The sequence below is a fragment of the Lonchura striata genome, chromosome 7, assembly GCF_050655825.1.
Source record: "Lonchura striata isolate lonStrDom1 chromosome 7, ASM5065582v1, whole genome shotgun sequence".
Classification (NCBI taxonomy): domain Eukaryota; kingdom Metazoa; phylum Chordata; class Aves; order Passeriformes; family Estrildidae; genus Lonchura; species Lonchura striata.
In genome coordinates, this window is record NC_140709.1 from 26,627,952 (window position 1) to 26,640,087 (window position 12,136).

The 12,136-nt window shown below is 38.1% G+C and overlaps 1 protein-coding gene across 1 annotated transcript in view; it reads right to left on the bottom strand.

The window, feature by feature from the left end:
• Positions 1-12,136, bottom strand: part of BMPR2 (bone morphogenetic protein receptor type 2) — a 97,929-nt gene that overhangs the window by 35,669 nt on the left and 50,124 nt on the right. Inside the window, exons 2-3 of the mRNA XM_021555386.4 lie at positions 10,618-10,791; positions 9,196-9,375 (exon numbers count right to left, since the gene is read on the bottom strand). Coding sequence (XP_021411061.3) covers positions 9,196-9,375; positions 10,618-10,791 — 354 coding nt within the window. The remainder of the gene's footprint in view (positions 1-9,195; positions 9,376-10,617; positions 10,792-12,136) is intronic.

The following is a 12,136-nucleotide window of genomic DNA, read 5'->3' on the forward strand; positions in this document are numbered from 1 at the left end:
GTCAGAAAGCCAACAGATCACCTCGGCCGACTTCAAAACAACCCTGACATTTCAGTTCTTCAGAAATAATCGAGATACCTATAGCCAGGATGACACATGCCAGGAGGTAGATGCCCACTTACAAAACTTCACATTCAGAATTCCAGAGTTAGTCACACGTTCACAATCCAAACACTTGAGGCATTTAGGTGATTTGCCATTCACTCTTAATAAGAAGGACAAGAGCCTTTCCTTATAAGGAAAACTAATTTAAAACACTGAACCCCAATATCCATCCACATGCAAAGATTTTGTCTGATGTGATGGAAGGCTGAAGGGAAAGAGACAATCCACAGCTTCCATCAAGTATAGCTCCTAACCCTTTTTATGCTCCCAACAGAAGATGGTCCACCAGCAGAGCTGTGAAAGAAATCAAATCACACAAAGGAGAGTCACTTAGTGCATATATACAAAGATAAGCACAGTCTCAAGTTCAGGCTCTGGCTGCAGCACCTGCAAGCCAGATCCAAGCCAGCACTGCTGCCTGCAGCCTCTGCTCCCTGGCTTGGGGGCAATGCTGCCATCTCCACCCACAGCCTGCTCTGCACCAGCCCCTGCTCTACAGGAGCCACCTGGCAGCTAACCTACACAACCTCAGCTCTTTTGGTTAAGAGTAATTCAAGTGTCCTTAGAAATAACATCAATTGTTAAAAACCAAATGTTTTATTTACCTAGAGCTCCTGGGATTGTGGCAGATTGAAAGGTCATTAGCATTTTACCTCCAGATAGCACTCTCTCTGAAGATACACTGAATGCTGTATCATAAGGAAAGGAGCCAGAAATCAATGTTAAGTAATGTACTGGATTTTCTGGACCACATTATTTTTCAGATAAAGAAAAAAAAATTTCAAAAATGGCTCAATAAAGAAACGTCATTAATAACCAACTTTGAATGGCCAGCATATTTTAAGTGTCTGTCTGGACTTTCAGTCTCCTCTGAGGCATTGTGCTGAGCTACAGCTGCAACTCAGGTAAGACTGAAAACAGCTAGACTAACAGGTTATTCTAAAAGTCAAATGCCAAGAACCTAAAATTTTCTTTACAAATTGTATCCATTTCAAAACCATGACAGAAAATCAGATTTTTGTCAGCAAACTAACACATAAGACAGAAACAAGTGAGGCTTACTGAAAATGTTTAATTAAGGAGCAAGAAGAAGACATTAAAGGCTTTCCATGATCTAAACACTGTTCTGCACAGATGAGCCTAATAGCACTAAACAGCAAATAACCCAATATTTCTAAGTGATCTTCTGTTTTGCACTTAACAGCTCCAGTCCCAAGTTTGCCTCTTACTATGCCAGTAGTCTGAGGACAAAGCCTATTACTGTGCTGGGCATAGGGTAGGAATTTATTAGCAGTAGCTGGCAACACCTAGCAGTGCTTTATAACCAAACTTCACAGAGCTCTTGTGCCTTTTAATCTTAATTCCATTCATTGCAAAATTGTTCAAGAAAACCAGAGCAGAGCCTTGCTAAAAATCCTGAGGAATGCTCTGTGGGTAACATGGCAGGACAAAGGGGGTTATGAGAAAGAGTGTTCACAGCAAGGCCAGCAGCTGCAGGCTGCCCAGGGAGATCCAACTGCAGTATTTTGAAGCTAATGGCCTCTGTCAGGAGCTGGAGCCGCCGAGCAGCCTGTGCACAGCCATTTCTGCCATCCTGGCTCAGTGCAAGGAGCCTTTAGCATGACAAGACAGGGAAAGCAGGAGATCAACACAGCCAACGTGAAAATAAACATTAGAAAAAGCACAGGGACACAGACGAGCAGAACATCCACAAAACATAAACAGTGTTTCCATTTTGTTTGGCAATGACTTCAATGTACGCTATCTTGGCTAATTCAGTGAGTATGCTTTGTTGAGCAGAGTTACCTAAATAAAATTCACAAATCTTTAAAGGAGAAATGCTTCCACAGAGATGTAGTCTTAACTCCTACTGAAATATTAAAATTTACAGCACCCAGACTTAAAATATTTGAGGAATAGTTACTGAAGCCTATCACCATCAGAAAGCCTGTCAATCTCTGTCACCCAAAAGTGCACTGATATGTCAATCTGCCTTCCAGAGAGCTCCTATTTCTCAAATGATTTATATTAAGTAGCAGTGTATGGTTTCTTTAGAATAATGATGATATTGCATACATGTATTATACTGCATATTGCAGCATGTGAATAAAGACATAAAAGTAGAGCACCCTTGTCTATTCTCCACTTCGCCTTGAGATGAGGCAAAACAACTCCTTATCTGCTACTTTTATTATTCACAGTCCAGATTTCTACTAATGCATTCTGAAAGAGTATAATTCTTAGGAGCCTTATCTACTTTTACCTTGTGTCTGTAACACATTCACAACACAGCCCCAGCACACACTGTCACAAAAGGTATCAGCTAATGACGACATTGAATGTATTATACAAGAATGTAAGTCTGACAGTACACAGCATTCCCAGTAAATGCAAACTGTATCTTTACTATATTTGTATTACCCAAAGATATTTGCAGATCTTTAAACTCTTAGAAGCGCATAAAACATAAGCAAGTAACTTCCAGCTGAGATGCAAATTAGTGCCTCAGGAACTGCACATGATACAAGACTGTGAATCACTTATTTACAGATATTGGTTAACTTAAAACGCATGTTTTCACAATTACTGAAGATGGCAAAAACAGTGATTACATTACAAAAAGTTGTGATAATTTTCTAAATTTTAGATCTTAAATGTGAATAAAATATTCACTGGAGTACTAGAAACAAGCAGGCTACTTCAAGGATGACAAAGATGCAGATCAGACAATTGTATCAAACTAATAAGCTAAAAGTTATGCTTACACGTACTTGAGGAATTAAAATCTCTAAGGACTCAAGAAAAATATGTTTAGCCCTCTGAAACAAAGCACAAATACAGCTCTAGCACTTCATAAACACACTAAACTGCAATGTCAAGATACAGAAAAAATCCCACCTTGCATCGAAAAAAAAGCCCTTTTTAATTGCAGCATATTTTTAAGAGAACTCTGCTGCAGATCCTTGTGCTTGGCCCTCCAGGTCACAATGCACTACTAATTCCTGCAGGTACCTTTCCCATCTATTGTGCTCCAACAGGAGTCTGACAAAGCAGTAAGGAACGTACTCGTAAAAGGGGAAAAAAAAGAAAGGAAAAAAAAAAAAGAAAGAAAAAAACAGAAAAAAAAATTAAGTGTTTGGTTTTGGGTTATTGGCGTTTTTGTAAAAATAATATTTGAAATGTTTCTGCTTTTTCAAACAAGCATGTTTGCTCTTTTAACATGGTTTTCAGCATTTTGTAGGTTTGGTGCATAGCAGAAATTAAAAAACATTTCCAAAACATTTTAGTGTCAGTGCAAGTAAAACACTTCAATTTCATCTTCCTGATTAAATGTTTCTGTAAGAGAAAAATTTTACACATACAGTTTTCTGCCTAAGTAGGTTTTGCCTTCATGGCCAACATTTCATATGCAAGACTCCAATTTCACATCAAAGCTTTACTTTTAAATTCAGTAAAGATTCAAATTTAATCTCAGGAGACTATGATGTCTTAGAAGTTAGAACAGCTAAGTGCTGTTACCAACAATCTTTAAGAGATTCTGCTTTTGATAGATTCAGTTTTAATGGGAAACTGAAGTTACTCAACAAGCATTACCAGTTATCTTGAGAGACTTGCAAAACATTGCACTGGTTCTACAGAAGTTAAGCCTTTCACTTGAATTTCTAAATAACCTTCTACAGCAATTGCTTTAACACTGTGCTTCCTGCAAAAAACTTTCACTTCTACTCTTCTTCCCTTACCCTAATCCACAGGACCATCACTTTTCCCTCAGTTGCAATGACACAAGATAGAGCCTTAATTAGGATACACTTCCAAAATCTTATCACTAAGCATTTGTAGCAATGTGTACCCAGTGTCACAGCCCCCTCCACAGTTAATTAATTTCCTGTAACCAAATAAACAGCAAAAATCGCCCCACTAAGCACTAAATTATAGACAGAATGGCAACTGAAGGTTCAGGAAAATACATATTTGTTAACATCTGGCTAAAAATCCAAATATTTCATAATAAAGCCAGTATATTAAGGAATTGTTTTAAAGAAGTCCTACATTTCATTTTCCCCCTCTATCAGCTGCTCCACATATAATCTCTTTTAAGAGAGACACATACTAAGAAATCTCCATGCACATTCACCTGTATCTCCTTCAGCACTTTGGCCACTTCAATTTCTACAGCAACCTGAAGCAACTTCCTCAGAGGCACAGTACCATCCTCTTGCATCAAATGCTTAACTGTCTCAAAGTGCTTTAATTTCTTTTTTTAGGAAATATTAAGGCCTTTAGTTACTGTCTCAGTGTTTCCTCCCCTGCCCTATAACGCAGTGAAGGTGCATTAACTACATAGAATGCCTCATCTCCTCACTGAAGGAAGAGGTGCCTGACTCCCAGTCCTTTCAAGGGTACAAGGTTTAATCCTCATGTAGATCCCTCCCACCTTCATCTTTTAAAACCTGAGATCTGCCACCTTGCAAAGGTTTGTAATTTCCTCTTTACATCTAAATCACCTAAAAACAAAAATAATAATGTACATGAAGGAAAAATCTTATTTACAGTGGGGTTTTTTAGATTAGTCGGATCAGAAATTAAATACCTGCTTAAACATCAGCTACAAACTTAGCTGATCAGGTGCTGCAAACCAGCTGAAGTAAATGCATTTCAATTATAAATTAATATTGGATGCTGCTCTCCAGAAAAAGCAGTTCAAGACAACTGAGAGTGAGCAGGGTTACAACTTTCCAAAATTAGCCTGACATGATCTAATTCAGCTTCAGTGGGAGTTAGAGTGGGCCACGTGCCCACAGCTACATGAGTCTAACTGCTGCCTCTCAAAAACAATAGTTAAATGAAAACTGTCTCATTACTACCATAATTAACCTGTCCCAGCCACATACATTAGTAATTACTTCTTTTTTTTTAATGGTAGCTTTTGTCAAAGTTTCCACACAATTGCATGAGCCCTTCAAGACAGACTTTTACATACCTATTTCATATATATAGCAAGAAGGCTGGCAAAGAGAGGCAAGAATGTTACACTGGAAAGATAAACCTGTTATCAGTCAGAGTGAAGAAACTTCCTTGACTGCTTGAGGTGGTCTCTTTCTATCCACAACTCAGTGATGTTATTTAACAGAGGTTTCCCAAATCCTCTAAAAATTGTAGCCACCATTTACTGTTACGAGATGAAAACCCTATATAACATTCAACCACATGTATCAGTAACTGCTCAACTGTTGCTGCCAGGGATTTTTTTTTCCACATATAACACAAATACCTGTCATAGAAAAAGGCATTCTTAACACTCAGTTGCTGCTACATTAATTTATTTGCAGCACCAGGAAGCAGCCTTGAGGGAAAAAATAATTTAAAATTACTCTTTCATCTTGATGTTATTTTAATGTGAATGTTTCATTACAGCAATATATCTATGACCAACAAGGCAGATCATTTAAGTCTTTAACTACTTAATTTCTATTTAACTGGCTATTATGAATGATTGAGGAACTAATAAATTTGTCTTCAAAACAGTCCCAGAATTTAGGAAGCATTCTGTAGTTGTAACAGGCAGATATTTAGCATGTCAAATTAAATATTTGACAAGGCCAATGAAGTAAACACATCTCAAAACACTGACCCAGGAAGCCATACCCTTTTTAGATAGGGTTAAGAGGTATATAAGTATACTGGCTGATGTTCAGATGGAAAATTTTTGGTCAATTTTTTGTGAAAATATAAGATGGAAGAACAGTGTATCTATCCATGAGTGATTTATCACAGAACAAGAAAGTACATCTTTCCCCAAAAGTTCAAGATAGAGGATGAGTGGTTGTTTCTGAATGTTTGCATTTGAGTAGCTCCAAACTACACAGGCAAATGTTGAAATCAGAAACAGACACCATTCTACAACCACTACTTCTGGCATCAGGATACAGCTATCTTCATCTCTGCCTTTTTAATACCTCCAGACTCTGAGTTCTAGACTATCACCCATCCCACAGTATTTGCAAAATTCTAGCTGGAGGGATTAGCAACCAACAGCTACTCAAATCTGCCTGGATTATCTTTAAAATAGAAGAGATGAATATTATGACTACTCAGATGTATGATTGTTTTAAATTACCAGCTGTACATTAGGAAGCAGTAAGGATTAAATTTCAGACTTCTAGAACCTGTTTGTCCTCAATCTTATATTTCATTTTTATAAAAATTTTGCTACAAAACAGGTTGGATTACATGTATTTATACCCTAATCAAACATAAATTTATAAAAAAAGCAAGCTGTTCTGTTCTACACAGATACAGTTGCAAGCTAAATGTTTTGACATTCTAAAAACAACATTGACATTATCTTAAATGTTACACTTAATTTTTCTAATTGCTATATGTTACAACAATGATAATTTGATATATCTAACGTATTAAGATCTTAACTTAATTTTGTCATCTTGAATCATTTATAGTCTAGCTGTATCTAACAGTATTCTGCTGTTTCCACAGATCTTTCATATGGCTGCAAGGAAACATCTTTAAAAGAACAACTGCAATTTTCCTTAAAAATTAAGCTTTAAATTGATTAAGTTCATCAGCAAGGTCTTCAGGTTCCATCAGTTTTTAAACTACAGCTGAATTTCTACTTGTCAAGGAACCTTTTATTCTGTATGATTTTACAGGAAATGAGAAGAAAAAAATGTACAACTCCTTAGTTAACTGCTGGCTAAGTTCATAATTGTATGAATTCAGGCTTCACCTCTGGTACCTCAGTCACCTCCACTTCAAAATTTCCAGGATTATAAGTACAGTTCTAGGAGGTCTCATACCTTACTTTGGGCCATTCAAGAACTATTTTTCAAAACCATAGATGAAAAATAATGCTCTTACAGTTCACAGGCTATAGTGAAATCTTCTGCAGAAAATTTCCCATGTGACTGAGACTTGTTCAATTTAATAATTTAAAAGGTATGGTAACACAGATTGCCACAGCCTGTGCAGCTAACCTTGCTGATGCCCTTACAGCATCCTGTCAACTATAACAGAAAGGCTGGAAGAGTACCCAAGAAAGGTATCCAGTAGCTAATACAAAGCTTCCCAACAATTCTATAAAAACTCAACCTTGCCAAAGCAGGAATTCTATATTTAATGTGCCAAAATATAATCTTATAGCACCAAAACAGGTTCTGGAAGGAGCTGAGAGACCATGAGCACTCCACCACTCGGAATGTGGGTCAGTAACATTGCAGGGGTCTGTGTGTTGCAGCCTCCCTGCTTTTTCACCCCTGCAGCTTTCTCAAGTACCCTGTACCTCCAGAGTGCTACCAGAGTGCTGGAGTGCCAAGAGCAGCCCCATCTGTCAGATGCAGCAATGGTAGAGCTTCACAAATAAAACACCAGAGTGGCAAATGAGGCCATCCTTGCTGCTGGAATGGCCCATCTCCATCTCTTAACCCAGTCAAAGCAGACAGACAACTGTGCTCCGAAGCAACCTACTTTGCTTGTGCTTCTGCCTAAAGCCAAATTTGCCTATTATGAAAATGGAAGGTGACACAATAACACTGAACAGTTTGAGTCAGTAGAAATGTACACTGCAGCACTCAATTACAGCTGGGTGAGTTAAGGACTGTGTTACAGATTTAATCCATCTCCCCCCTACTTTGGAAGTCAAGATGGATCTTTTGGTATCAAAAATTTAATTTAAAATTATTTGAAGATCTTATCACTGAATTAATTCAGCTTGTAATTTTTAACCTTTGAGAAGAACAAGCACAAGTAATTTTGTAAGAACGTGGTTTTCCTGTTCTGGGGGGACAGAAATGGACAGGAATTACCTTTACACCTGGTTTTCCTCCTGTCTAATTTCCCTGCACAACAATAACTCCAATCACATTTGGGGAGCCCAATCTGATGACTCTTACCAAAGTCAAGCAGAGTTTGTTCTGCACTGCACAGTGACATTGATTCCAAATGGTGATTGTTTACTGGTTCTACAAACAGTACTGTCAACCAAAAGGCAGCATGTTTTACCGACTACCTTTACCCATTCATACTGTACACGCTTTCCAAGTTAAAGACTGCTGGTTTTTAGCATGCCAAACTAAACCCTCATTTTGATCCAACTTCCTTACAAATACCAGATCCATTTTTGAAAGCATCAGTGATAAGCATCAGCATCTTCACACTGAAGTTAATTCAAATACTATAATTCCTAAACACAAACTACACTTTTTGCATTCTACAGCTGTAAATGCTATCCAATTATGCACCTTCATTTCACAAAATACTTTCTACTGATAAGAAACTCTTGACATACAGAACAGTTGTGCCTCTATTTCCATAACTAACTTTATTCAACTTCCCTTTCACAATTCTTATTTAGAAAAGGCTATGCAAATGTTTAGATTAGGCCACAAACTCAGCTTCTTTACAGGTTCTTAACTTTTGGAGCACAGTGAAACAGTGTGCCTGCTAATTATGATCTTGCTTCTGTCACACCAGGTTAAGGGGTCTGATCCCTTGATCTGGATTTTAGGCTGATTTTATAATAAATAACTGAAAAGAAATTACTCTGTTCAAACTAGTATTCTTTGAACATTATGTCAAAGTTAGTCCTTACTAGAGAAAAGCAAAAGAAAGAAGTCAAATTTCAGAGACTGTTGGAGAGAACTTCAACAGTCAGATACAAGACCGGTTCTACCACTCAAAACTACCTGTGATTCATCACTGAACACACAGGCCAAACCTTCCAAAGGTATCACAGTGTTAATGAAACCACTGGCCTCTTCTCCATAGAAGTCATGAAACTTCTAAATACCTCCACAGGCTTATGAGGTTGAGCATCCAAATATCAAAACACAAAAGATTAGAGACCATTTTGAAAAATATAACCTGTATTCAGCAGTTACCAATACAAGCAACCCTCTTGTAAGCATTTATCTTGTTCTTTGTGGAGGAATGTGGAATATGAATGTGACAAACTTCCTAAGGGAAAGCTCTGCTCTGTTTGCCATCTCTGTGACATTTTACAGTAGCACAAAAAGAAGGCTCTTTCCCTAAAATCTTTATACCATAAAATAACAGAAACACAAGCATCTGACTTACTGTAAGGTGTTGTATCAGTAGGGTCAGGAGGTGGGAAGTTTTCTGTGAAGTTGACATTACACAAGTCTGTACTACAGCAGCAGAAGCGGTATGTTCCATTCTGAATCAAGGAAGGGGTGGTTGTAACTATACACTCTTCAAAGTGACACTCCTGTGGGTCTCCTATATGAGACCAGCAACCTGCAAAAAGAAGCAAATTACTTTTTTTTTTTTCAAGTAAGCATAAAATTAGTTCTACTGACTGAATAAACACACCTACAGAAATCCATACATTACCTGATTAAACATTACAGAAAACAGTTATCATAATTTGCTTGTCTGACTTTACTACCACCTTTTAAACCAAAACCTGAATAATTTCTTTTAGAACTCCTCATAGCCAAAGAGAAGAAAATGTGGGCAGGGATAAAGGCCAATGTCCAGCTATTGCCTTACTATGATAAACCTGAATTTCTGAGCCTTCTAAGCAGAAATATGCTATTCCTCACCTCTCTGACACCACAGACCATATCACCATTTTCTGGTCCAGAGACTAAATTAATTGTGACCTAGTCCCTTCCTTAGGCCACAAGACTGCATCTACAGCTTGGTGCTTCTTGTATAATTTTCAAAATTCTGCCTTTCCTTGTTGTCAGTATCACTGGACTTTTCTATAGGACCACAACTTATTGCCTGGTTCATACCAGGTCCTTTGTCCCTGCAGCAACTGTTCATTCCCAAGTATGGTCAACAGCAGCTAAATGTCATTTATCCACAAATACCTGGAAGGGAAAGAGGCAGCAGTGGGGCAGAGGTGAGCAGTCAGGCTGCACCCTTCAGCAGATTGCCAGATCAAACAAGAATCATGGACTACAACTCCACAGGCTATTTGTAAATATCAGCTGCATTTTCATTCAGCCTTATACTACATTAACTTGCATCCAAGTAAAAAAGAGCAGAATCCCTGAGAATCATAATCAAAACATGTCTCCAGAAACTGCAAGGCCCTCCACACATCCTGCCTTCATTCTCCCCACAGAAGAGTACTGAATTACAGTATTGACATGTGAACTATAGCTGAAATTTCCTTTGTAACATCATCCAATCAATATGAATATACACTTTATACTTAATAAGACACTTATTAAGACACATCAACACACATGAAATTCAAGAAAGACATCTTCCTCTGGACATTCTATGTAATGAGAAATTTGAACACTTCTTTCAACTGTACATTAATGTCTTTGGTCTCTTTTAGAAGTCATTCATTCCAAACAAACCTTCTGTTCACATTTTAAAAAGTTAAATGGGAAGTATAAAATTATGCATTTTGACAAAGTGCAAGAAGTGTAGTTTTGCAGCTGTGCAGCTTTGTATGAGCTGCCTAGATCACAAAGAAGTGAAATAAAACTACTGCACTAAAATGGAACTGTTACATACCTTGTTTTACAAGATGTATGTCTCCTTCTCGTGTTTTTTCCCAAAGTCCATAGCAGGTACTACCTTTCATGCACAAAATCGTGCCATTCTCCTGGGAGATTCGGCTCTCACTGATTCCATGGTCCTGCTGATATGGGTCTTTAAATGCACACAGCCGCTCCTCACTCTGTGTAGCTTTAGCCAAAGAAAGAAAAATCATTTTTGTCAGTGATTCTGTGCATAAAATACTAACTTTAAAAAACAGATTATTAAGGTCTTCTGAAAAATGCATTAAAAAAATCTAGATGTGTAACTACGAGGCACTCAGATACTATTCAGAATTACAGCGCAGCAAACATCCAACCACAGTAAGAATGTGTAGTACATTTTTCAACAACTACATTTCATCCAGTTCTTTAACTCCCATCAAAGCATTGGCAGCAAAAAGATACAAGATGAAGTAGATTGGTCTTTTGGGTAAAACAAATTTTGAACTTAAAGTAAAATTATAGCATATGTAATTGTAAATTATTAAAGGTACTGTATAAAATATCTTCTCACAGATGGCTTATTTCTTTGATCATTCTTCAGCACTGGTCCCAAAGAAGCCATGTTTCAGCAAGGCAGACTTACTGCAAGAACACTACTTCACTGTGTCACCAGCTGGGATTATTGGGTAAGAAATACCAAGAGACTTGCATGTGTCTCTCTTTTAAGGCTATTCATTAGGAGTCAAAATTCGTAATTCTTTTATGCTGAGACAACTATACATTGCTGCACTATTCAGGCCAGCATTCTGTCAGTGTTTCCCAGTTTATTGTGTGGCAGCAGTAATTAAAATAGCACAACTTAGCTGATTTTCCTACTGGTCTGGTAGAGCATGTGTGATCAGTTGAGCTGCGTGTCAGCTCAGTGGGGGCAAAACTCTCAGCTGAGGAGACAGAAACTTCTTAAGCCAGTGTAATTCAATCACTTGCAGCTCCTCACACCCCAAGAACCTGGCTGGCAGTCCATGCTGCACACCCACCTCTCTGAACTCTGGTCAGAAAGTCAGTCACCTACATTTCATACCCAATTTTTTTTAAATCTCTCTGAGCAGAGTTAGTCAAATTACGGAGTACAAAAAGGTCACACATGAACAGCCAGCACATGCTGCCTCCAGCAGAACTCGCCAGTTGCGCGCTGTAGTTTTATTCTCAGAACAGCTGAGTATGCCAGGCGTGAAGCATCTGTCCTGCATTCTCTGCTCCATGACACAGGACTGGCCAAGAAACAACGTAAGAAAGGACAGGACCCCACTGCCGTAAGGGAACTGGATCTGACTCACTTTTGGAAAAGTCAGAGAAGAAAAAACTATCACAGAATTACAATGTTCAAGACACAATGGGACAAAAGTATACAGCCTTGTGAAATAGGACCCATCTGCTCTGAGGGACAGTAGAAAGATTTTAAAACCTCTGGTATTTGATAGCTGAGTGGGGCTGAGGCCATCCAAGATCTGGTTGTTTACAAAATGCTCAAACTGCTGCAAAATAAGCCC